This window comes from Anolis carolinensis, chromosome 4 (assembly GCF_035594765.1).
Source record: "Anolis carolinensis isolate JA03-04 chromosome 4, rAnoCar3.1.pri, whole genome shotgun sequence".
NCBI classification, from domain to species: Eukaryota; Metazoa; Chordata; class Lepidosauria; order Squamata; family Dactyloidae; genus Anolis; species Anolis carolinensis.
In genome coordinates this window covers 218,251,661-218,279,524 of record NC_085844.1, presented here as the reverse complement: position 1 = coordinate 218,279,524, position 27,864 = coordinate 218,251,661, and the positions used below count along the sequence as shown (strand labels likewise).

Here is a 27,864-nt window from a genome sequence, read left to right as displayed (position 1 = left end):
CTGCATTCCTTTTGTGAAGTCACATCATGTGCCTCTGAGTAAATGGCTTGCAGATAGCGCCTTTTGTGAAGTTTCACTTGAAACCCTGAAGGGCATTTACATCTTGATTCAACCACAGCTTCCCTGAGCAAATCAGCTGCTCAGATGGAACGAAATCAAGGAGGAATGAATTCACCAACTTACTGCATGTTAATTCTTAATTCTTTTGCAAACCTTACAAAATAATTTCCTATGGAAGAAGAATGAATCCAGGAAGCCTATTGCGATTGTTCGGCGGAGTTTCATGGAGGTCTTGGTTTGTTGGGTAAGTAGAGTTTTGGAAATTGGAAAAGTTTTATTTTCATCTTTAAAATCAAGACAAATATTGACAAATTATTAAATTAAATCTTAAATTCCATGTAAAATGATTTTAGCATTAAGCATCAGCTCACCAAATCCCATCAGCTCTCCTGCCACTATGCTATTTCCTCTCTTCAATTGAACAGCACTTCTTAAAATCAAATTTGAGGAAATAACTGATTTTCCAAATCTTGCATAGTGTTGCAGTAAAATGTTTCTGTAACACTATTTTTGTTCCTGGGTTAAAAATGTAATTTCCTAATTGGTTCTATCATAAAAACATGGAATAGGTTTATTAAACTGCAAAAACTTTGTTTTTGTGGGCATCCTGCAGTACATTTTGCTATAGTTTTTAAATGAATATCTTATAGAATCTCAATCAATTCAACATAGTTTGTGGCAGCAACAAAAACGAAGTTCCTAGAGTATAACAATTATTTTCAAAGTACCACACAATTAAAGAGGAAATAGCACTTCCAAAACAGGAACAGATTTTTTTTCAAATTTTGTTAGTGCAATCTCTCTCTCATATTACTTACTTAGGCGATCCCTTGTCTGAGGATGATGATCCTCCAAGTATAGTGTCTTGGCGGTGGATATGTAGGTGACTGTAGAGCCCTATTCTTGACCCGCATGTTCTTCTACAGTGAGGACATCAGTTTCCAGGTGGAAGCCAGTCCCAGTCAGGGTTGGCTTGATGTGCTTTCTTCTTGGTGCGTTTCTCCCTTAAGCCCTCCATTCGTGTCTCTTCAAATTCCACAGCACTGCTGGTCACAGCTGACCTCCAGCTAGAGCACTCAAGGTCCAGGTCTTCCCAGTTCTCGGTGTCTATGCCACAGTTTTTAACGTTAGCTTTAAGCTGATCTTTAAATCTCTTTTTCTGTACACCAATATTCTGTTTTCCGTTCTTGAGTTGCGAGTATAGTAATTGCTTTGGGAGATGGTGATCGGGCATTCGGACAACGTAGCCAATCCAGCGGAGTTGATGGCGTAGAAGCATTGCTTCAATGCTAGTGGTCTTTGTTTCTTCCAGCAGGCTGACATTGGTCCACCTGTCTTCCCAAGAGATTTTCAGGATTTTTCAGAGGCAATGCTGATGGAATCATTCCAGAAGTTGAGTCTGACGTCTGTAGACAGTCCACCTTTTGCAGGTGTATCAGGGTTTGGAGGACAATAGCTTTATAAACAAGCACGTTGTTTATATCTTGTATACCTTGTATCTCTCATATACATATATTTTAGTTCTAGAAACTGTGTATTTTTGCTTGATATTAATATAAATCTGCAACATGTAATTGTATGCGCCCATGCCACTTATAGCTCAGTAACATTCATAATCCAAAAGAAGAAAATCAGCAGTGTATCTATAGTTGCTTGCCTTGCTTTGAAATGCATTGGCAGTTGCTGTCTTTGCTTTGCTCATCTGTCAACAGTCTGGTTGTGTTTGATGTTGAATCCAGATGTGTTGCTATATATCCTTCTAAACTTGAAGCCCTGAGATAAACCCTTTTCTCCACCAACTAGAGGTAGGTGCATTGTTGAACTTCATTATCTTTCAACACTTTATGGCTAAGGGCTCTTCCAGACAGGCTCTATATCCCAGGATTTGATCCCAGGTTTTCTGTTTTAAACTTGGTTATATGAGTCTGCACTGCCAGATAATCTGAGATAAACAGAAAACCTGGGATCAGTTCCTGGGATATAGGGCCTATCGGGAAGGGCCCTAAGTGCGTCAGATTAAAACACAGCCAGGTATACCTCAATAGAGAGAGAGAGCCAGTGTGGTGTAGTGTTCTGAGTGTTGGACTAGGATACTGGGAGATCAGGCTTTAAATTCCTGCACAGCCTGGCCTTAGGTTGGTCACACTCTCTCAGCCTCTGAAGAAGGAAAAGGCAAGATCCCACCTAATAATTCTGCTTGAGAAAACCCTGTGGTAAATATGCCTTTCGGTCACCACAAATCAGTGATCAGGAAGAAGATATTCTTCTTTATTTATGCATGCCTGTGCAAGTTTCTTTTTTATTTATGCCAGTCCTGTGAATTTCATAGGAGTATTTAGAGATCATCTTGTAAATTCCTTCCCTTGGAATATTGCCTACAGCCCCTGGTATTTGCTGAAATTGTTCTCCCATCCTAGCACTAAACTGGACTGCCTTTCTTAACTTTCAGGATCAAGGTGCACAACTCTACATCTTCTGCTTCTAGGAGTTTTTGGTGGGACAAAGCAGCCTTCCCTAACTTGATACTTACCTGTTGTATTGGATCACAAAAGAGGTAGAAAACTAGTTCTTTGCATGTTTGCATGCCCTTTCCAATCATCTCCCAATCCTGGAAATGCTATCTAGGGCTGATGCGAGTTGCAGACTAGCAATATTTGAAATGCCTCCTTTTGCTACCTTTGATTTACACGTTGCAGTTTTACATATCTGAGACTGAGGAAGGCTAGTAGATCAAAGCACAGGGCTGTCTTTCATAGAAACATAGAATTGGAAGAGACCACAAGGGTCATCCCTACTTTACAATTGCTCTATATTTTATGTTCAGATTGTACACCAACCTACAAACACTGTTGTCATTGAGTGCTTTGAAAATGTAATATATTATGCCAAATAATGATGAAGGAATCCACATATAGAACAATAACATATTTTATTAAATTCTTTATATTCAGATTAATTTCTTTGCTCCTTGTGTCAAAAATCTTTGATCTAATTGTCAAAAAAGCAACTGCATGGTTGAGGCTACATTTTTATTTCACAAATGGAGATACCAGTAGGGATATGTATAAAAATCTTCTGAAATATCAAAAAATTGTACTTTACTTTTAAAAGTGCTGAGGAGAAATAGTGAAATAATCTTCCTTTTGGGGACAATATAAGTGAGATAGGTGCAATTTTACTCCTTTTGCTCTTCCTGCCCAATGTTTTTTTCAGCTGGCCAATAAATAAATAAAATCACTCTGTTTAGTACCTAAGTGGAACAGGTGAGTGAGGACTCTGAATTTCATGGGCCCATAATCTAATTTCTTTTAACACTATATGATCCAAATGTATGGCCAACATGAATTTAGGGCAAGAGAATAATTGTTTCATAGTAAAGGGGTATTTGTGTGTGTAGTGTGTAATGCATGTAGGAAGGAGATAGAAAGAGAATCTCTGCAGATCTTCTGATGGAGAGATGTCCTTTTCTCCAAAATACGCAAGTGCAAAATGGAGTTATCCATCTCAACCAAACTGGATACCCCTTGAGAATCAAGGTTGGACTGATAGCCAATTGATGTTTGAATGGATTCAGTATATTCAGGGAAGGTGAAGGCCAACATCATCCAACACATATATTAAGAGTTTGATTTGGGATCTGGAGAATGTAGTCTTAATTTTGACGTCTGTAGGACAAATATGAGAAGAAATGCCTGGTTTGTGATGGTGATAGTGGTTGTAATAACAACTGTGTACAGATCATAAGTCACATTGCAAGTTTAGAAGTGCTGTATATTTAATATGTATTATCAACAACAGAGACATCAGTCATCTACATAAAGCCTCAAATGGCCATCTCTATAGTGCCTCCTACCAGTCCTTAGATCCATTCCTGTGTGGTTATATGAAGCAGTAGCAGATAGTTTCTCCATTCCACTGCAATCATACCTGCAGTTACACTTTGGAAAAGTGAGATTACTTGTACTTTACTCTGTATGTACAGAATTGAGTAGTAGCTTAATAAAGGATCAATTCAGATCCATGTGTAACATGGGTGAATGTGTGTCAAGCCTTTTCTTCATTTAGATCAGGGCTTGGCCTCATGTTTAAAAACATATCCCTTTCAGGTTATCCCATTCTGACATAGGCATTTTCAAGGCAGAGCAAAGAGATTAAGATCTTAAAAGAGTGACCTAGAAATTGGAATCTCTCTTCGTTTTAATCGTCTTTGTCCTTGGCTCCATGCTTCAAGATACGGGTGAACTCCACATAGTTGAAGTTGCCTTTCTTGTCAATGGGGGCTTCTCGGTACATCTCATCAACCTCTTCATCTGTGAACCGGTCACCCATAGTAGTGAGAAGTTCACGCAGATGGTCTTCATGAATGAAGCCTATATGAGAGATGATGGTCAGAAAGAAGGAAAAAGAAGAAGAGAACCCAACTCAAAAACATGCATTAGATAGGACCGGTGAATATTCATTTTCAGGAAGGGAATGTTATAAGATAAACTGAGGTGGCTCTTTTTAGGTTCCATGAATCATTTCTCACTAGAGCATGGCAAGTTACTTCTTTAAATCCCCTAACTGATATGAATAGTTGTAATGTTGATTGGGGGATTTTAAAAAAAGAGTTAATTTTTCTAAACTGTGTTTCTTGCTGGCTTTTCCCCTTTGTCCAAGTTGGCAGACACATTTTCCACACGGGACCACAGCTTTGTGAAAAAGGGCTTCCTGGATTTTAGGAAAACTATTAGTTTATCAGAATTACTAGGAAGGCTATTGGGAAACTGTTAACTTTTATTCCTTCAGCAATGTCTTGTTCTTGAAGATGAGAGGAAAGGAACTGAAAATGCCAATGTTCAAGGTCTAAGTGAACTCTGGATGATTTGTTATCAGTAATGAGCAAAAACACTGGATACTGTCTTAAACAGGATACACAACACAAATGTCTAGAGAAGTTTATACACTTAGGTTTAAGCAGTACATTTTAATTAGGGCTTTTAGTTAGAACTTGCCAAAAATCTCTTTGCTTTTAGACATGTTTGGCGCAACAGCTGAATGTGAGCTCTGATGTAATCTTCTCACCAAAAAAGTGATAAGTATGCCATAATTTTGGGGTTTACCATTGAGAATAGAAGTGAAAAACCTGGCTTATACGAGGGTTAAATGAAAAGTAATGCCTCCACCTTCGCAACTCCTCAACAGATGGCAGTACTGGTATGCGGCAGGTACTGGCTTGTTCAGTAGACTCTCCTCTACAGTTCCATTTGGCGGGAAGCCTTAGCATTGAACGATTGTGTTGTTAAAGTGCGAAGTATGGAACCCTGTGCTGACGATTGGTCAATGCGACTTAAGAAACGTGCAGTCATTGAATTCTTGACAGCAAAAGGTGTCACCCCAAAGGAGATTCATCAGAGAATGCAAGCTGTTTATGGTGATTGTGTTGATGTGAGTACTGTGTGTTGTTGGGCGGGTAAGTTTAAAGATGTTGAGGTGGCAACATCTGACTTGCGTGACAAACAAAGAGTTGGATGTCCTGCGACAGCAACCACCTAAATTCACAAGCAAAAGGATGATAGACTGATTCGGGATGATCGTTGTATCACTCAGAGAGAAATGTCAAGCATAATCGGCATTTCACAAGAACATGTGAGTCACATTATTGCTTTGTTTGGCTGTCGGAAGATATGTGCACGATGGGTACCCAGGATGCTAACGCCTGAAATGAAAGTGCACAGACTCCTCTTGCGTTACCAGGAACTCCTTTTGCGTTATGAGAATGAAGGTGACGCTTTTCTCCTTTGGGGCGACACCTTCTGTTGTCAAGAATTCAATGACTGCACGTTGCTTAAGTCGCATTGACCGACCGTCTGTGCAGGGTTCCATACTTCGCACTTTAACAACACAACCATTCAATGCTAAGACTTCCCACCAAATGGAACTGTAGAGGAGAGTCTACTGAACAAGCCAGTACCTGCCACATACCAGTACTGCAATCTGTTGAGGAGTTATGAAGGTGGAGGCATTACTTTTCATTCAACCCTCGTAGTTATCATTGGGCTCCAACTTTGAGCAGTCGCAGACAGCATGGCCAATAGCCCAAAATAATTGGAGTGGGAATCTACCAGCTTCTGAGGAGACAGAAGAGACTACCCAGGGTTACAGCATAGTCACTGAAAGCTATCATTCGTGTCTTGGGTCTTCATCAATGCTTTTTGATCAAATCTGTATCCTGTATTTATTACAATTTTACCATTTATGTGTTTTAAATGCAATTTTTATCCTGTATTTTTTGTTTTAATTGATATATTGTATTACTGTTTTATCTTTTTATAGTGTGATTTGTATTATGTTGCCTATATTTTGTCCTAAGTTGTTTGGGCCTCTGCCTCATGTAAGCCGCCCTGAGTCCCCGCGGGGAGATGGTGGCGGGGTATAAATAAAGTATTATTATTATTATTATTATTATTATTATTATTATTATTATTATTATAAATGTGTGAATTTATTTACAACCTTAACAACTTACTTTTTTGAATTAGGATTTCACAACCAGAATAGAAAACTGCCAAGCTAGCCAAGTGGATTCTGGGAGACATACTCTAGAAAAATAAGCTTCCCTCCCACTAAACTGGTTTCTAACCTGAACCACTCTTTCTTTGTGGCATTGAAGCTCATTCTTACCAATGTATGCACTGCACAAATATAGTTAGTTTGCTTTTTAAAATATAACCCACTTGCCAAACCAATGAGCTCATATCATTCACTTCTGAACTCCCAATTTTCTTTTGCCCATTTTAAAAGGAATCCATTATAATGAGTAATGCCTGGATTTCATAGTAGCAGGGGCGAGGAGGGGGGGGAGGTCAACCATCCAACCTGCTCCCTCCTTTTTTCCTCCTCAATAAGCCTTAGGAATGTCCTAAACACAACCTGAGAACTTCTCAGTATCTTGCAGATTCTAATTTGAATGTCTGCATAGTGTCTTCTCATGTTCCATCTTAAAAGTGTAATGAATGCTAACTTGAAGAGGAGTCACTCCTCCGCTTTTCCTGTGTTTACCACCTTGTCTGAGTTCTGGAAACCTTGAAAAGTAGTTTCGGGGAATGTAATTTCTTTGGGAAGCAGTGGGAGTAGCTAAAGCAATGAGACAACCTTCACCTTATACTGTTCTTTTGTTCATATCAGGGGTGGACAACTGTGTTTCATCAGATTTTTTTAAAACTTCCATCATTCCTCACTATTGGCTATTTTGGACAATGTAACATTGCCTCCAAAAAATCCTGCAAATCTCTTGGGAAGACAGGCGGACAAATGTCAGCATGCTGGAAGAAGCAAAGACCACCAGCACTGAAGCAATGTTCCTACGCCATCAACTCCCCTAAACTGGCCACGTTGTCCGAATGCCCGATCACCGTCTCCCAAAGCAGTTGCTCTACTCCGAACTCTAGAACAGGAAACGTAATGTTGGTGGGCAGGAAAAGAGATTTAAAGATGGGCTCAAAGCCAACCTTAAAAACTGTGGCATATACACCGAGAACTGAGAAGCCCTGGCCCTTGAGCACTCTAATTGGGAGTCAGCTGTTACCAACAGTGCTACAGAATTCAAAGGGGCATGAACTGAGGGCTTAAGGGATAAACGTATCAAGAGGAAGGCGCATCAAGACAACCCTGACCAGGACTGCCTTCCATCTGGAAACTGATGTCTTCACTGCGGAAGAACATGCGGGTCAAGAATAAGTCTCCACAGCCACCTACGCATCCACCGCCAAGACACTACACATGGAGGACCATCATCCTTGAGCTACGAGGGATCATCTAAGTAAGCAAGCAAGCAAGCAAGCTATTCTGGACAAAGTTGGTAGAAACTGGAGACCAAGAAGATCTGGAGGGCCATGAGACTACCACCCAAGTTTATTTTGTTCCAATAACAACGCATAGTTCCTTGTAAATAACTGTACAACCAAAAGGGGGGAGGTAGTCCAATTCATCCTTGTGTGATGGTTTTTCTTTGGCTTTGGAATGGTTTCTATATAGCTTCAGGTACAATTTGATCCATAGTCACAGACTGGTAGACATTGTCCCCCTGGACCTATGGATAAGCATCATGAAAGAGACTAATGTTATCTAAGCATTAAATAGATTCTCAGTGCATCTACAACTGCAGAATTGATGCAACTAGACACTATGTTAAGTGCTATGTTGTTATTTGGTGAGATACCAGCTCTCTTTGGCAAAGAAGGCTAAAGACTTTGTAAAACTAAAACTCCAATGATTCCATACCATTGAGCCATAGCAATTCAAGTGTCAAATGCATTAATTCTACTGGTGTTCATGCACCCATAAATTACACATTCAAGACTGGAAATAAGGGGGCAGTGCTAAATGAAAATGTTTTTTGCCCAAGTGCTACTTGGACTCATTTTCAAAGACAATAGTAAGGATCATACTGGGTCAAAGAAAAGCCCTATTTAGTTTTAACATTCTATGCAACCCATCATTGCTTATGAGAAGTCATCAAAACACAACTGCACCTTCTATTTTAAATTCTAGTGTATGGTGAACAAGGAAGAAGCCTGCCAACACCTAGAGATATTGTGAGGAAACGAAAAACACCTTTGGTTCATGAATACAATGATATATTTTTGAAGCTGAACCGAAATTAATGAGGAGCAAGGATGCATACTTGAGAATGGTAGATAAGAGATGGGATAAGAATGACTTACTCTTTTGGGCTGGAATTAATGAGGAAAGTTTAAAGATAACACAACACTTGGAACATTTTCTCAGTAAATAAGCTTTGAAAATAAGAGCTTATCTCACAACTGTCCCCCTATGAAATACAAAAACACAGCTTTTAAAAACAATTTGTGTGAAAAGATCATTTTTATTTTTTTCTTTACTGCTGTATTGCTTTTCTTAAAAAACAAGGTTACAATGTAAACTTAATTGTGGCAAAGGAATAATGTTTAGAATTAACATTATTCTATTTTAGTCTTTTTTATTTTTATTTTTTCAAAATTGGTTCTATTTAATTCCTTAACACATTGTTGAACTTTGTTTTGGACCTTGATTTCTAAAGCCAAAAACATCGCATGTTCTCTGCTTCCATTAATACTGGTAGCTGGTTGACAGATTTATAGGACCTGACATGATGCACCAGGAAAAATCTTTGGGTGCAAAGAGTTGTGGCATTGAAGTTTGGATAATAGAAGTTGGAGAGGTACTAATCGGAAATGCTACATCTAACGGGGAGAAACTGCAACTTTGGACATCTTCCCAGATGCAGAGGACAGATTGGTGCAAACTTTTCTGTCAAAGAGGTAATACCCAGGAACACATCTACTTTCTTAAGTGAGATAATAGCAATAAAAACCTCATTTTTCAGATACTAGTTAGATGCATTCTTTACCAACACAGCTTATCTGAGAACTTAAGTTGCAATGGAGGAGAGCTTGGGAAATCTTACTGTTTAAACAATATCCCCAATATGGGGGATTCTGAAAGGTACAGTCCAAAAAACTAACATTTCCATGGAGGGGTGATATGCATACCTGTGGCCTCCTCATCAAAACAGGCAAAAGCATTGCGGATGACATCCTCCGGATCAGTTCCATTCAGCTTTTCTCCAAACATGGTGAGGAACATGGTGAAGTTGATGGGTCCAGGAGCTTCACTCATCATGCCTTCCAAGTATTCATCAGTTGGATTCTTCCCTAAAAAAATGCAAGTCGGTGAAGAGTTTGGTTTTGGCTTCTATGCCCTTGGTTGTTGAGGGTTCATTCTTAAGATCGCTGATGGAGCTTTATTGCATTGCCTTCTCAGTTTGTGACTGGAGAAGATGAAATTTATTTATTTATTTATTTATTTATTTATTTATTTCCAGCATTTATACCCCACCCTTCTCACCTGGGGGGAACTCAGGGCGGCTTATAACAGTTGGCAACATTTAATGCCAAGAACATAATAATAAAACAAAGACAGTACATATCATCAATTAAAACTATAAAAATACATAATTAAAATACATTATAACATTTAAAACATATGTAAATTAGGTCAATTTGTCTAAAAACCTCATTCTTCAGCCTTCAATTGGACTATGTCGACGTTATTGTATTACTCATTAAAAGCTTGTGCACACAGCCATGTTTTCACAGCCTTTCTGAAACCCAGAAGGGTTGGGGCTTGTCGGATATTTGTGGGGAGGGTCAGTGCTATATGAAACTGCATATAGAACTGACAAACGCAACTGGAGGATATTTAAATCAGGCAATAAGTAAGTATATAGCATTTTCAGCATTGGACTATGACTCTGGAGGACCAAGATATGGATCCTGCCAGAAGCATGAAACCTACCAGATTTCCTTGGGCAAGTCACACTTTCTCAGCTGCAAACCTCTTCTGAACAAATCACACGAACAAAGCTCTGTGATAGGTTTGCCTTAGGATCACAGAATGCAGATATTGGATAGCATATTTGCTTACCAGAAGAAATCCAAAAGATTAGGGGAAAATTATGTATTAAAAGTGATGGCATGTTTAGCTCAGTTCAATGTACATCCTAGAAGTGAACGCCTAAATATCTTAACGGCATAAGTTCCTTATGATCCTGGAAGCTAAACTAAGCTGGTTAGTACTCAGATGGTGAACCCCTAAAGAATACCAAGTATTGTGCGCTGTATTTCAATAGAATTGACAAATACAGCCATTTGTTGCCTAAGAAAATGCTGTGAAATTCATAGGGTTGCCATAAAGTTGAAAGGTGACTTAGAAGCATACACACACATATCCTAGCAGTGTGAGATTTGTTCTGTTCTATCTACAAGGGGATCGGTAATAGAAACCAGGATATAAACATCACACTACAGTCGAGCTAAGCGAAGGCAATAAAATGCCCCTGTGAGCTTGTCCTCTTAAACAAAGGTGAATGCTCCTCTTGCTAAAAGCCTTGCCCATAAAAGTAGATCCTGGGGATATGGTGGAGGAAATTAACATGATTAGTCAGAAATCTGCAAGGTAGCAATTCAGGAATGGCAGGCTGAAGGGAAACAAAAAGCAACCCTGGGGGAGAAAAACGGCCAAGTCAGTATGATTTGCCAATAAACCAGGAGGAAATCCCAGTCTGCTTTACATGACTGCGTGCATGTCTGCAGAATCCCCATTTCTGACTGAATTGCTTCTCAGTTCAACTTTAAACCAAGAGGAAAAAGAATCCATCTGCTTATTTCCAAGTGTACAACCACAAGTTGCCCTCTAGTGGTCCTCTGTAAAAAATGCTGCTCTTCTATTACATCCTTTGCTATTAATTACTTTTCAACTATACTGTCCTATGCCTTCTCATTCATTCAGTTGTTTACTTCACACAACTGTTGTTTTATAGTTGACTTATATTCTCCACAACATTTATTTATAATCTGTATAAATTTTCTGGCCTGAAAATTCCAGAATTTTCCATCTGTTATAAGTTGGCAACAGAACTGATGCGAAGAAGAAATACGTAACAGTGCTTAGCAAAATCAGGACCCTGAAGGTCAACATCTCAAGACTAGCTGTTTAGCTTTCTTGTTCCCTTTTGAGTTTAACTAAAATCCTCCCAGAGCACCAGCGTAGTATAGTGGTTTGAGGGTCGGACTATGGCTCTAGAGACAAGAGTTCAAACCCCATCTTGGACATGAAACTCATTGAAAGAGCATGGAACACAAAGTTGCTTTATTACCAAGAGATGCCAACATGTCATGCAGATCTTCCTTGTCAATGAACCCATCACGATTTTGGTCTATCATGTTGAAAGCCTCCTTGAATTCCTGGATCTGTGACTGGTCGAACATGGCAAAGACATTGGAGGTGGCACGCTGAGGACGCTTCTTGGTGGTCTTCGCCTTGGCTCGCTTGCTGGACATCTTGGCAGATTTGGTTTGACCTGGGGGGAGGAACAATAACTTCATTACTATGTTAAAAGTCCAAGGAAATCAAATTTACTGGGCAACTTACTCCATGCCTTTACAAGGCTCTGGATCTCTGCTTTCCAGTGTGTGCAACCTGCAATGCAGTCCTATCCTTTGAAGCTTAAGAAGGCTACTTTTTTGGACTACAGCTCCTAGAATCCTCTAGTCAGAACATGCTATGTATTTCCATAATCATGCTAGCTGGAGGATTCTGGGAGTTTTAGTCCACCAAAGTAACTTCTTGAAGCTCTCTTTGAGGTAGTGAACAAATTTGCTATGGTATTAAGCCAGCAATCTCCAGTGTACCTGATATAGCAATGGCAAACCTTAACTGGGTCAAATGTGACAACATATCTATAAGGTTAAGCCACGGTGGTTCCTGCTTGCCAGATGGTTCTTTGGATACAAAATACCCAGGACAGGCAGATCATGAGAAAGGTTCATTTTCTGGACTAAAGTTTGGCGAATCTGGAATAGGAAGTCCAAAAAAGTAATTTTCCCAATTTTTGGAGGTGGTGAATCTCCCATATGAGACTTCTAAGAATTTGTTCCATCTTGCCTCCCATCACAACCCATTTTGCAAATACATCTGACACTGGATGGAGATAAATTCATCAGTAGAGTCAACAGGTGGAGCAGCAAGAGGCTACAAAGGCCAGGTGAAACTTTTGTTCAATTGCAGTTTTCAATCAACTGTTAAAAAGCACAGACTAGTGGAACAGAAAAGAAGCTGGCAACCCTCCTCAATATTCCCACCCCTTCAGCCTTCTCTGTGAATGAACAACCCTCAGTTAACCAACTTTCCTTGAACAAAGAAAGGCTCACAAACTAGCCCAAGCTCTGGGCCTACTCAGGAAAAAAGCAGGAAATTAGTTATCTGTTCCTTGCAGATTCCAAGCATTCCTCCCCCTTCCCCCTTAACAGTCTTTGTCTAGCTGGGTAGAGAGCTGCACGTGGATCTATGTTCTTTCCTTGAAAGACTAAGTTCCTAATAAAAATTTGTTAATAGGGGTTAATTAGAGGCTTGCAGCTCATCAAGGGAAGAGGAAGACGGGCAGGATTCTGTTGGGCTGCCCATGTCCCCTTCTTCACAGAGCTATTTGATGGGTCATCCTGCCCAAACCCAATATAAGGTGTGGGAAGAAAGGTTTTCCAAGTTGCCCATCAGCATGTTTGGCACCTGCACAACCAGTTGACAGGCTATGCATCAGTTTAGTTAACGAAGAAAGTGCATATGAATTTCAAATTTCTACTAAGGAATTAATGCCTGGAAGGTCAATTTATTTACATATAAGCCAAAATGCATTGAACGTTTTTGTTTTTTTTAAGTCTATTTTCAAAACACGTGGAGATTATTCTCCTTTTCTTTAGGTCTTCCAGTGTCATTCTATGGTCAACTTCTTCTGGTCATACTGGAGGACCTAGAGAACACCCTTCTAGGAATCTCTTTAAGTTCTCCAGTACAATTCTGTGGTCAGGTCCAGATAATAATATAATAAAACTTTATTTCTAGACTGCTCTCTCTCTCCAGAGGGACTCAGGGCGGTTAACATACATATAAACAGCAAACATTCAATGCTACAATTTCTTCATTAATATCAAAAGTATAAAATGACAATAACATGAAGTCAACCATAGAGTTTGGAGGATCTAGAAATTCCTAAAGATGTGTTCTCTCAGATAAATAAAAACAGCAGTTTCATTCGTCATCATGGTTTTTCACTTTCATGATAGTCCTGTGCCCTAATCCTAGCAAAGGAGGAGGGCTGACTTACTGTGTTTCTAGTCCCTATGCCTGCTAACAGCAGGCACACAGGTCATCTGCTCATAATCACCAATACCTTTCATTATTTTACAGATGAAAACTAGGACAAGTGTAAGCAAACAATAGCAGAGTGTGATGAAGACAGCAAAAGTTACTGTGGAGAAGGAACACAAGCTAGGAGAGAGTGCAAGCAGTTTGATTTTGCCTGAGCCTACTGGGAATTACAAGATTTTGCTCCCTCTTCTCCACTCTTGTACTCCCCTATTGAATTAATTGAATGCAAACTACATTCAAATAATACAAAGGAGGAATGTAACAAAAGCAGAGAAAAACTGCAACATTTTTAAAGCAGCTGAAAAAAGCTGTCCCTGCCAAATTGGAAGAATTGTAGGGTATGATCTTGTTTACAATGGTGAGTAACATGGCCACATGGAAAAGACAGCCAGAGTCTTACATTTTTAATAATATTATAGAAAACATGATTCTGCCAACAAGTTATATTTGTTATATTTACACTCAAGAGTATTGTTTACAAAACACTTCAGACACAGCTTCATGATGGTAAAATAATAGCTGTACACATATTATTTATTTATTTATTTATTACAATATTTATATCCCGCCCTTCTCACCCAACAGGGGACTCAGGGCGGCTTACAATAAAACAGACATATAAAAACAGTACAATACACTATAAATCAGTTAAAAAATTAACTTACATATAACATTCATAAAATGCATTTATAAAATATAGATAGGCGTGTACAAGTTTAAAAGACTGGGTCTGTCAATTGAGTTCCAGCATACATAATAGTAATTAATGCTGCTGATTCTTATTTGAAAGCCTGGCCCCACAACCAAGTTTTTACCTTCCTACGGAAGGATAGGAGGGAGGGAGCCTGCCTGACTTCAATGGGGAGGGCGTTCCATAGGCGGGGAGCCACTACTGAAAAGGCCCTGTCTCTCGTCCCCACCAGCCGCACCTGTGAGGCTGATGGGACCACGAGCAGGGCCTCATCCGACGATCTTAAGCTTCGAGGTGGGTCATAGCGGGAGACACGTTCGGACAGATAAGCTGGGCCGGAACATACCACTTTAGTCTAAGTACACTGATCTTGTTTCTGCTTCTTTCCATCATCTTTTTTTCTCAGTGTTACTTTGTGTCTCACAAATTTTAAATTATACTTAGAATCCACCTTTTTTAGATTGTAAAGCCTCCAGAAATCAGAGATTTGCCTTTAAATATTTCTTACTATTTTTAACATCAACAAAACAAACAACTGTTGCTATTCATTCCAATGTTACTTTAGTTTGTTGCTGCTGCTTTTTCAAGACTTTTGACCCTCATGTTCTTCTACACTTCTGTATACTTAGATTCTCTGGGGGATATTTACTTCAACTAGCCAGGATTAGACAGACAACTGTCATCCAAAGGACCTTTTCATCAGCCACTCCTAGATTGTGGCATGACCTGCTGGAAGGGATTTGACAGCTACACAAGCTGTCTGGCTTTAAAACAGAATGAAAGACCTCTTACAACAGTCAGTTTTGATCTATGCATTTAAATGTACATTTTACTGGTACAAATGATTTTTAAGTTTTTTAATCTTATGTCTATGACTTTTAATATACATGTTTTAATTGTCTTAGTTTTTATCAATGTATTTTGACTATGTTGTATACCACCTCAAGCCTTGAGGAGAGATGGGTAACAATTATTGCTGTTACTGGTGTTATTACTACTCATTTTGAAATGTGAAGTACCTCATTGCAGGGAGCTATGCAACTTAGCACATCCAGCCTCTAAGGGTGCACATACTTGACAGAATAGTCCTATCCTTGGAATCCTGGGTTTCATTCTTCCTAGAGTCATACAGAAGTCTAACTACTTCAAAGTAGAAATCATGGGATACTGGCAGATCCAAAACAATTAAAGTGGGAATGACTGGCTAGCACTTTTAAAATGGCATATGCATCCTTCTACTTTAATAATTGCAATACCTTGATGTGCAATTTTATAGCCATTTAAAAATTAGGATGTTTTCTTTCCATTCATTGGACAGGGATCCCCCATTTTAAGTCTCCACACAGCTCTTAGCTTTTTTTCCTGTGCAAAAGACTTTCCGTTTGGAGACTTTGTTGGGCAGCCACAGGAACTAAAACTTGCCCAGTTCCTTGTTCTCTAACCCACACACACTGTGCTCCTTTCTGTAACTGATAAGAACATGCCCAGCAGTTACACAGCTGCAGGAGGAGGGAACTGCTGCTTAGCAAGGGAGAGCGGAGCATAAACCTGTAGCCGGACAATAATTGCAGAGCTCAAAGGCTGGCTTGTTAGAACAGGCTAGAAAAGAAGCCCTTCTCTGCCAGACCCAGGAAAATGGGGAGGAGGGATGGGGGACGGGGATGATTAGTTCAAGGTTGGAATACACCTCCCACCACAAAGAGGATAAAAGCTTCTTTGTCCTGCTGCTTCCAGTGGGACTTTGCCCAATATTATAGTTGTCACCAGCTGCCTCCCTTTCCATTAGCCTTATCGCAAAAGAGGTTACAACTGGCCGAAGCCAAGAGCCAATACATGATGCTCAAGTTCCAACCCCTTGTACGCTGCACTTCAGAGCTCTGCATCCTTGCAATCACTCTTGAAAAACAAGCTCTGCTTTCAGAAACACACTGAAGCAGGAGTTTCATCAGGAATATCAGCTTTCATGCGAGGTGGAGGGATCTCTAATTGCACGGAGACTGATCTTGAAAACCTTATTGCAAAATCTAACATACCAGTTTTGTTTTTCTTTTTTTAAAAGTGATACGTTACCTATGACTTACAGATAGCATGACTCATAAGTAACATGGTGTTATTTTGTATCTTCAGGTCAACTCCTACTTACAGTGATTCCATCATATGGTTTTATTATCATGATTTATCCCAATAACAAAACTGTTGTTATCGGAATAAATCATGCCATTGTCTTCAGCTAAGAGAATGTGACTTGTCCAAGATCGTTTGGTGGCTTTCCATGGCTGAATGGGGGATCTGAGTGTGTTGCATTACGAGGTCTCCCAGTGTCCTAGTCCAACGCACAAACCTCTACACCATACTGGCTTAAGTTACTGATGCATTATTTTTAAGTGTCCTAATTATTCAATTATCTCCATTCCCAAATGTAATAATAATAATAATAATAATAATAATAATAATAATAATAATAAAACTTTATTTATACCCCACCACCATCTCCCCAATGGGGACTCGGGGCGGCTTACATGGGGCCATGCCCAGAACAATACAATATAAACAGCATATAAAAGAACAACGCATCACAACACAGTGAACAATACAATAAATAATATCCATTACAATACAAATCAAGGAAACAATGAAAACAAGGGCGGACCACATGAACATTAAGTTAAAACTCGGGGTGAGAAGGACATAAGAATAAAAACCATAGCGAACAGGGTCATAAGGAAGTGGTGTAGTCTAGAGGATAGATATTAGAGGGAGCAACGGAAAAGAAATATAAAATAGTTACTCTCCAAAGGCACAACGGAAGAGCCATGTTTTCAAGTCTTTTTTGAAGGCTGAAATGTACCCCAAACAATGTCCCAAAGGAGTAAATGTTACTCGTGACACTAGCAAATGACTGTCATAGCCCTTCTGTAACCTTTCAAAATACCCTAATTACCACCATTCCTTCAGAAAGTAAATTGCAACTTGTCTTGACATCATTTGTAATACATCACTTTATATGATAGTATTCCTTACAGTAGCACATGATGAGGAATGTGTCTTTCCAAATGAGGTTGGGCCCAGAATTTGGGAATGTTTTGGGGTTTTGTTATATATAATAACCCTCAGGATGTCCATGTTATAATGAACATTCTGATCCAGTGGCCATAATGGATCAGTGATTCTTGGAGCTGTAGTTCAAAAATAAATATTCCCAGACTTTGGTTAAACCATAACTCCCATCCATTAGTTTGCATAGCCACTGCTGATACAAGATGCAGTCAGCAGCCCAACACTATCAAAAGATCCACATAATATATATGGTATATGTATCAGTAGCAAGAAGATCTTGGAACAGCAATGCTTACTGCATGAACTATCTCAAAAGGTATCAGCACTGGCTTTGGGGTGTACATGAACTTACGAGGGCCATCTAAGGGCTTTCTTACACAAGGGATACTCAGATGGTTTTGCCAGTTCCTTCCCCTAAAATGTTCCCTATAGCACCTGCTATTCATTGGTGGTTTGCCATCCAAGTACTAATCAGGGCTGGCCCTACATAGCTCCAACATCAGGTAGATCTGGTGTCTTTAAGGCAGTGGTTCCCAACCTTTGGGCCTCCAAGTGTTTTGGACTTCAGCTCCTACAATTCCTAACAGCTGGTAAACTGGCTGGAATTTCTGGGAGTTGAAATCCAAAACACCTGGAGACCCAAAGGTTGGGAACCATTACTTTAAGGTATAAGGGAAGGCAGAGTCATAGAATCTTAGAAATGGAAAAGACAAGGCTGTCCAATCCAAACCAGTGCCATGCTAGAACACATAATCAAAGCATTCCCAAGAGATAGCCATCCAGACACCACAGCACTTGAAGGTAGAAAAGTATTATCTTTCAGGAGACATCGTGTAGGTGATGGCATAGATGACTGTAAAATGTAATGTTCATACAGGGCAGCAAGACTTTTGAAAAAGAAGAATGGGCATCTGGGTTCTGTTTCAAAAGTCTTGTGTTGGCACTGAAAAGTCTTTGTGGTGCTTGCAGGGGAGGACGAGGCAGGAACTCAATGACCAGCTTTGCTTTAGATTCAGCCTCTCTTACCAGGTTCAATGCTGATTTTGCGGTGGTGTTGCAAGCACAATTGTTCAGCACTCCCATTACTAAAATGAAGTCATAGGACTGGGATGTTAGGAATTTGACCTGTTGTTTTTGTAGTTCAGATTATGGGGGGGGGGGGGGGGGGAAGAGAGACCTGCCATACACTGAGTTATCCAAAGATGTAAGTCTGCAATGAGAATACAGTTTGTCTGTATCAGCAGACTAAGAGCTCCCCTTGTCACGCAATGATTAATTCAACATGGGATCAAAGGCTTTATAAACAGGGTGGATTTGCAGAATCTAAAAGGGGCAGCTGCCACCTCTTACTGGGGCCACCTCTGCTCTTTTTGAATGACTTCTACCTTTATGTTCTTGCTGCCCATCTTGATGATTTGAAGAGGTTGGTAATAGAGAAAATCATTTTGTGAAGCTTGGCTATTTCTTGATATCTGGAATGAGATGCTGTAAATGGGGATAAAAATGTTGGGTATGCAGTTGCTCAGTATACCCATGTATGTCTGTGTAGTGGAGGAATACATTTTGCAGCATGGCTAAAATACAAAGTATAGTTAACCTTGGAGAAAGCATTACTAAATTCAGGGTGCAGCCACACCATAGAATTAATGCAATTTGACACCACTTTAACTGCTATGGGAGCATGGGGATTGTAGTTTTACAAGGTCTCTGCTTCAACAAACTACAGCCTCCAGGATTTCATAACATTGGACCATGGTAGTTAAAGTGGTGTGAAACTGCAATAAATCTACACTATAGATACACTCTTAGTGGTGTTTACTTCCAAATTGGAACATTAAGCTTTAATGGTTAGCTTCTCTATCACCAAGTCAGAAAGAAACTTGTGCCTTTTGAGTAGAAAATGGCAAAGAAACGCTACTTAAAAAGCTACTGTGATGTAGGAACTCATTCAAAGGAAAGGGCAGAAATACTGAGCAACTGTTCCTTTTTTTCTCATTTTCTGACTTTGCAGAGCAGTGAATTTTAAAAGCCTCATTATCACCTCATTCACTTGCTAGAATGAGGTGAGCCTGTCAATTATGAGTCCGGCACTCTGGCAGATGACATCACCACTTCTGCTCTGAAAAAGGTCCGGATCTGCCCTTCTCCCAGGTTTCGTCTTCATTATATTATGCTAATGGTGAAGCCTAAAAATCCTAAAGGGAGCAGATCCTGGCTGATCTTAGAAGCTAAGTAGGGTCAGCCCTGATGAGTTCTAGGATGGGAGACCACAAATAAATACCAAGTGCAGTAAGCTATATTTCAGAAGAAGGAGCTGGCAAAATAGCCTCTGATTATTCCTTGCCTAAGAAAACCCTTGTGAAATTCATAGGGTCGCCATAAGTCAACAAACCCATTGACACACTTAGATAGCCTTCACCTCTCTCCTACCTTATTCATATATTGATTTTTTTTTTAATTTTATTGCTCAATATACATGCTGTCTAGAGACTGTGGGAGCTGTAATAAAAAGTTACTTTTTGAGATGGCACCTCCCCCTAAAAGCATCTCAGACACAAGAAGTAAAATGAGAACTCCTTGTTTTTGCAGTTCTTTGTCTTCCTACACCCCCAACATGGCCTTCATAGCTTTCAATATGACCTTCATGCATACTGTCCAATGCACACGGCCCAAACATGAATTAAAGGATTTTATCTGGGCAAGCAACTGCTTGAAGTTAGCCAACACACACTGGATTGTATGCCCACAGGGCACCTTTGAATGTTACAGCCCTATATGGACATCCAGGGAAGTTGGAGGCAGGACAAAAGGGTCCTGATGGATATGAACTCACTTCCCTTCATGCCTAGGGACCAGTGTAGGAAGTTGTATCCTCTGATTTGACTCCAAGCACTGTCCAAGTGTGTGATATATAAACAAGTAGATCCATACAAGCAGAACCTTGAAAAAAAAAAGGATGGCATGGAGAGAACATGCAAGAACAGAGCTTATTCTCATGCTGGCTCCATTCAGAAATTCAGATCTCAAGTGGGAAATATTGGGATTCAGGTCGAGAGGACATGATTTTGCTCCTGTGCACTTTTACACACAACTGGCTCCCAGTTCCAGAGACCACTGAAACCCCCACCAATGATGGATCTGGACCAAACCTGGGACACAGACCCCCCCCCCCCCCCCCCCCCGCATGACCCACTTTATATCCTGGTGATGTATGGGAAAGGGTGGACTATGGATGATGGTATCTGCAGTAACTTTACCTACATCCAGAGATGTACATGCATATGTGATACGGGCATATAGAATCTATGGGTGAATCTATACTGTAGAATCAATGCAATTTGGCACCACTTTAACTGCCACCACTCAGTGGTATGGAACTTTGGGATTTTTAGTTTGTTGGGACACTAGCACTGTTTGGCAAGGAAAGTGAAAGATCTTGCAAAACTACAGCTCCCATGACTCCATAGCATTGAGCCACAGCAGTAAACGTGGTGTCAAACTGCATAATTTCTGCATTAGAGATGTACCTTGTGGAACCTGTAGCCTTAAAAAAAAGGAAACAGCAAAGAGCTTAGCCAAGTTATTGCTGGACTATAACTTCTGGAATCTGGTCACTGTGAATAGGGATTCTGGGAACTGTAGTCCAAAAGATAATTTGTTGAGCTCTAGCACTGTCTAACCAGAGAAGGTGGCAGCCTTCATTGTAATCTGAAATGGATGATGTAAGGGCTGGATTTCTGACAGTCAAAACTAGCCCAGTTCCTTTCTTTGCTTTAAGCTGGCCATCCAGTGCCTGCTTTCCTTATGCCTCCTTAAATGGTTGTCGTTCCTTCTACTCTGCACTGCTTGAAGAAAGAGGCACAGCATTGTTTATTGATCCAAGGAGAGCTTAGCTTTCAACAGTTCTTCATAGCAGATTTAGCACCCAGACCATTAAAAATTGCTGCTGCCTAAGCCTCGCATATTCAAAGATATAGGTTCCCATTCTGCTCTGGCTAGACGAGTGGTTCTCAACCTGTGGGCTGTGGCCCAACAGTGGGCTGCGACAACAAAAATTCAGTCCACAAATCTCCTTCCTCTTTATTTATTTTATTTTTAAATTTTATTTCCGCTCCTTTCTGCAGAGCTGACCATTGCATTGGACAGACCACCTCAACTCTAAATAACTAAAAGTGGTTTTCTGTGGGCGAGCAGATGGCGACTACTGGGTGGCATATGTTATGTATCAGAAACTAGAGCTGATGTGGTCTATCCAATGCAATTTTCTGAATCAGTAACCCAAATAACCAAACCAAATCTAAAGTTGACCAAAAACTGATTCGTAGCCCTTTTGATACTAACGTTGGAGAGTGTTCCCTGGTTAAAATGGTCCCTGTTCAAGTGGTCCCTGGTCAAAGTGGTCCCTAGTAAAAAAAAAAAAAGGTTGAGAACCACTTGGATAGACAATGTTCAAGCATATAAGTGATTGGTTTTGGGATGTATACATTTTAGTTCCTTTCCCTCCTCTGCTCTCTTGAGACAATCTTCCATAGCAACATTTTTCTTGATATCTTGTAAGAGGGGGACTGATGTGCCAGGTACTGGTACTATATGCATTTTTTGAAATCACACTGCAAGTCACTTCTGGTGTGAGAGAATTGACCATCTACAGAGACGTTGCTTAGGGGACGTCTGGATATATTACCATCCTGCTGGGAGTCTTCTCTCATGTCCCTCCAAGCTAGAACTGACAAATGAGAGCTCACCCCATCTCATGGATTCAAACCAGCAACCTTCAGGTCAGCAGTCCAGCCAGCACAAAGGTTTAACCCATTGTGCCACTGCAGCTGCTTTTACTATATGTATTGCCCATTGGCTATTAACTGTTTCTTTCTTTTCCTGGAGACCCTCTGTGAACCAGCAGCCAATTTTTACAGACCAACTCTCGCCCAGGAAATGCCATTTGAATAGCAATATCCTAAAGAACCACTCCCCAACCCCCCAGTTCTTGAACTACAACTCCTATCATCCATAGCACACATCATTAAGGATTATAGTCTGAGACCTTGTGATGGGAGAGGCACCAGATTGGAGAGGGATGTCACAAAGAGCTAAAGCTTTGCCTGGCTTTCTGATCATCATATTGCACACGTTCTCCTCTCCAGGGGCACACTCTTTTGAATTGAAATACATGAAATAACAGCAATTCATCAATAAGAAACACATTTCATGCTTGGTGACGCAATTGATATTGCTATTGGGAACGTTCAAAGTCTGCTGCATATTTTCTAGATCCAATTTATTTCTTCCCTTCCACTCCCCCTCCATACATAAACACACACCTATTTTAATCACTGGAGAGAAATATTTCCCAGTAAGGCAAGGATCTGTCACAATGAATCCATCAGGTTGGCATCGATGTTTGCTTTTTCACTTCTCATTGCTGTGGCAGACAATTTCATTGGGCCCTCCCTGTATGTTTTTGTGGGGTGGAGAACCCATTTATTTTTCAAGAAAATGGCTTTTCTTAGTGCAGTTGTATAATCATATATGTGTTATTTTCTCATGGATATATTTTAATAGTTTTTAATAGCACTTTAAATGAAATTGAGAGCCAGAGCAGTGTAGTGACTTGAGTGGTAGACTATGACACTGGAGAACAGGGTTCAAATCCCCACTTGGCCCAATAGATGACCTTGGATAAGTCACACACGCTCAGCTTCAGAGGAAGGAGCTGCGGTAGCGCAATGGATTAAACTCTTGTGCCGGCTGAACTGCTGACCTGCAGGTTGGGTTGCTGACCTGAAGATTGCCAGTTCGAATCCATGAGATGGGATGAGCTCCCGTCTGTTAGCTCTAGCTTGTGGGGACATGAGAGAAGCCTCCCACAAGGATGGTAAAAACATCCAGGCATCCCCTGGGCAACATCTCTGTAGATGGCCAATTCTCTCACACCAGAAGCGGTTGCTTCTGACATGATAAAAAAAGCCTCAGAGGAAAACAAAGGCAAAACCCTTCTGAATAAATCTTCCCAAGAAAAATCTGCAATAATTTCCAGAAATTACTTGGATGCACACGGCAGCAACAAATGTAACAAATGAACAAAATCTGGCTACCAGTATTTAAAAAAACCTCAAAAATCAGAACAGTAGATGGGAAGCAACACTCTGAGGGCAGAGGAGCCCCAAGGATGGCTAATGACTCTGAACAAAGGATGCCCCCCAGGCAAGAGACAAACCTTTCCAATGCTATTTAGGGTGATTAATTGCAACATTAACACTGGCTTCCAACTGACAAAGGATTCTTGTCACACCCTGGACTCCCCACAGGTATATATTTACCTTCCTTGCCTAGTTTATCCATGCCTCACAACCTCTGAGGAGATGTGGGCGAAACGTCCCCCCAACAACACAAATATATATTTGTTTGTTATACACATTTCTATTTTGTTTTTGTTTTTTAAGATGCCTTGAGTTCTGGCCTTAGGGAAAAGATTAGTTATACAGTAGAGTCTCACTTATCCAACACTCGCTTATCCAACGTTCTGGATTATCCAACGCATTTTTGTAGTCAATGTTTTCAATACCTCGTGATATTTTGGTGCTAAATTTGTAAATACAGTAATTACTACATAGCATTACTGTGTAGTGAACTACTTTTTCTGTCAAATTTGTTGTTAAACATGATGTTTTGGTGCTTAATTTGTAAAATCATAACCTAATTTGATGTTTAATAGGCTTTTCCTTAATCTCTCCTTATTATCCAACATATTCGCTTATCCAACATTCTGCCGGCCCGTTTATGTTGGATAAGTGAGACTCTACTGTACATAATCCAATGAAATACAATAGGAACATGGTTTGGAAAAACAACTTTTGGAGGTTAGCCACGCAGGCTGGATTATTCTAGGAACTCTAGTCCCGAAGTCCAAGCTTTGAAATGGAGGCAGGAGAAGCAACCAATAGGGAGAAAATTCATTTCCCACCCCCAGAACCACACCAAGTGCACAAAACATCAACTGCATATAACAGGGCTTGGCTCAGCTTTTCCAGGCTTCTGTCAACTTTGGGATATTTCAAGTGCTACTAAAGATACAATTTTTGAGCATGTTCAGAATCAAGAAGTGTTTAGTTGACCTATCATGATGCAGCGGTTTGAGAATTAGATTATGATTCTAAAGACTAGGGTTTGATCCCCACTTGGCTATGAAAATTCACAGGGTGGCCTTGGGCTCTCAACCCTAGAAAACCTTGTTATAAGGTCACCTTAGGGTTGCCATAAAGCACACAACAAATCTTGAACTTAATTTCCTTGGGAGTCATGGGGATTGTGAGGCTCTGCATATATTGTTGAGTAGCAACTCCCAGCATCCTCAGTAAACACAGCCAATAGTGAGGAATCTAGTTCAACCCTATTGGGGGCAGGAGCTGCATAGTGCCCACATCTGTTTTAACCGGATGGGTTCATCAGTCAATGTGACTAATGCCTACAAGCCAAAAAGGACATGTACTCAATTTCTAATAGCCCAAGTGGCAAATCTAGCTGTTTAAGATATTCTGGAAGCTAATAGTTTATGGAAATCCACAGGATTGTAGCACAATCCCCTCATTGTTAGCATTTAATCAGACAGTACAGAAGCTTATGGACACAGCATTTGAAAACTATTGCTTCTCCTGAAATCCACATTGGTCAAGGAGTCTGAAGCATTTTGCATACCTGAATGTGGTGTGCAATCCTATTTATGTCTACAAAGAGCCAGGGATGCATCTACAAGGTTGAAGTAATGCAGTCTGATGCCACTTTAAGGCTCAATGCTGTGGAATTATAGGAGTTGTACTTTTCTGTGTTAGGAGTGACTTGAAAAACTGCAAGTCGCTTCTGGTGTGAAAGAATTGGAAATCTTCAAGGACATTGCCCAGGGGATGCCCGGATGTTTTACCATCCTGTGGGAGGCTTCTCTCATGTCCCCGCATGGGAAGCTGGAGCTGAGAGATGTGAGCTCACCCTGCTCCCCGGATTCGAACCATTGACCTTTCGTTCAGCAGTCCTGCCGGCACAAGGCTTTAACCCATTGTGCCACTGGGGACTCCGGAGTTGAAGTTTTACAAGGTCTTTACAAGATCTTGGAGTTGTAGTTTACCAAGGTCTTTAACCTTGAAAAGTCACCTCACAACCTCTCAGGATGCCTGCCATAGATGTGGGTGAAGCGTCACGAGAGAATGCTTCTGGAACATTGCCATACAGCCCGGAAAACTCACAGCAACCCGGTGATTCTGGCCATGAAAGCTTTCAACAACACATTAAGAGAACATACCATATAGGACAGATGATGCCCCCTTTAAAAGACCCAAGTCAGAGATACAAATAATCTTTCTCACATTGTTTTGATTCTGATTGAAGTCCTGTTTCTAAAGTTTCAGCCCAATCATGGAAATTTCAGCAAGTTGGAAGTTGAAAAGTTGGTAGTGTGACACTCAGCAGATCTTTTGGACTACAGTTCCTATTCGCCCAGCCCTCACTGCTAATGACTGGCAACAATAATAACAACTAGAATTGAAAACATGCAGAAAACACCAGGTTGCCTTTTTCAACATTTTAGACCAATGTTCCCATGAGCCACAGGGTGAATGGTGGTGGTGGTGGTGGTGATGATGATGATGATACTTTATTTGTACTCCGCCCTATCTCCCCGGGGGGACTCGGCAGTTTCCAACAAAAATAATAAAATGGCAAACATTCAATGCCAAAAACAGACAATGATAAATCAAATCAAAACTGTAGATAAAACGATCTCAAAATAAACTTATAAAACTAAATAAAAATAATACATAATTGAACTTAAATAATTATAATATAACCCAATGATGATGGAATGTGCATTCCAAAAAATCTACTATAATCATCAACACTAAGGGGTGCATCTGCACTGCAGAATTAATACACTTTGACACCATTTTAACTACAGCAGCAAAAATGCTATGGAATCCTGGGAGTTGTATTTTGGTGAGGCACCAGCACTCTTTGAAAAAGAAGGCAGGAGACTTTGTAAGATTATAATTCCTAGGATTCCATAGCCTCGAGCCACAGCAGTTCAAGTGGTATCAAACTGTGTTAATTCCACAGTTTATATGTGCCTTGAGTTAGAATTAAGGAGGGAAGCTTAGTATAACGTAGTTTTCTATGTGTTGTTGAAGGCTTTTATGGCCATAAGCACTGGGTTGCTGTGAATTTTCCATGCTGTATGGCCATGTTTCAGAAACATTCTCTCCTGACGTTTCACCTACATCTATGGCAAAAGGTTACAGAGGTTGTGGGATATGTTGGAAACTAGGCAAGTGGAATGTTCAGGGCGGGAGAAAGAACGCTTGTCTGTTTGAAACAGATGTGAATGTTTCAGTGGGCTACCTTGATTAGCATTGAATAGCCTTTCAGTTTCCAGGTCTGGCTGCTTATTGCCTGGGGGAATCCTTTGTTGGGAGGTTTTAGCTGGCCCTGACTGATTCATGTCTGGAATTTCTCTGTTTTCAGAGTGTTGATCTTTATTTACTGTCCTGACTTTAGAGTTATTTTTAAATACTTACTGGTAGCCAGATTTTGTTCATTGTTATGGTTTCCTCCTTTCTCCCAACAAAGGATTCCCCATAGGCAGTAAACAGCCAGACCTTGAAGCAGTAAGGCTATTCAATGCTAATCAAGTTGGCCAATTGAAACATTTCACACCTGTCTCAAACAGACAAGAGTTCTTGCTCCCACCCTGGACATGCCACAAATATATAAACCTCGTTTCTCTAGTTTCAAATAGACAAGAGTTCTTTCTCCCACCGTGGACATTCGACAGATAGATAAACCCGACTTGCCTAGTTTCCAACAGACCTCACAACCTTTGAGGATGCCTGCCATCGATGCGGGCGAAACGTCAGGAGAGAATGCTCCTGGAACATACAGCCCGGAAAACTCATAGCAACGCAGTCTACGTTCAGGACGAATGAAAGCGATGGCGCATCCCAGACAGTGTGGGGAGCAAAACCAAGGTACCTCGGATAGAAAGATCTGCTGGGGCAACACGAAGTTCTGACCTCCATCCTCGCCTACTTTCCCCCCAGAGGTTGTGGGGCGTCTCCAGGGGAAAGGGAAGGAGACCCTCTTACCTGAGCCAAAGAGGAACTGGGGGGAGCCTTGCGGGAGCCGAAGAGGAGCGGCGGAGAGGTGGAAACGCACCGGGAGCGGGTCGAGCCTCCCTCCGTTTGGGGAAGAGCGTCCAATGGAGAGGAGCGCTTCCCCGCGGGAGGATCCCTCCCACCCCGAAGGATTTGGCCATAGAAGGCGAAGGA

At 40.6% G+C, this 27,864-nt stretch overlaps 1 protein-coding gene and 1 long non-coding RNA gene across 2 annotated transcripts; one reads left to right on the top strand and one right to left on the bottom strand.

The window, feature by feature from the left end:
* Positions 1–7: 7 nt before the first annotated feature.
* Positions 8–9,426, top strand: LOC103278757 (uncharacterized). Its single transcript, XR_506309.3, has 3 exons — positions 8–304; positions 2,510–2,614; positions 7,228–9,426. It is a non-coding gene; the product is annotated as an uncharacterized LOC103278757 (long non-coding RNA).
* On the bottom strand, positions 2,973–27,840 carry myl9 (myosin light chain 9). The gene is made up of 4 exons (XM_003220495.4): positions 27,682–27,840; positions 11,759–11,962; positions 9,594–9,755; positions 2,973–4,430 (listed from the first exon to the last, which is right to left on the bottom strand). The coding sequence occupies exons 2-4, from the start codon at positions 11,940–11,942 to the stop codon at positions 4,258–4,260; spliced, it is 519 nt and encodes a 172-aa protein (XP_003220543.3). The 5' UTR covers positions 11,943–11,962; positions 27,682–27,840; the 3' UTR covers positions 2,973–4,257.
* Positions 27,841–27,864: the final 24 nt, after the last annotated feature.

Bases quoted from the DNA above. Each gene is read 5' to 3' on its own strand.
- myl9 (XM_003220495.4), bottom strand. From the start codon at position 11,942: ATGTCCAGCAAGCGAGCCAAGGCGAAGACCACCAAGAAGCGTCCTCAG. The intron at 9,756-11,758 runs GTAATAAAGCAA...GCATTTTTTTAG, and splicing joins TGACATGTTGGCATCTCTTG to GGAAGAATCCAACTGATGAA. The intron at 4,431-9,593 runs GTATGCATATCA...TCTCTCATATAG, and splicing joins TTTTGATGAGGAGGCCACAG to GCTTCATTCATGAAGACCAT.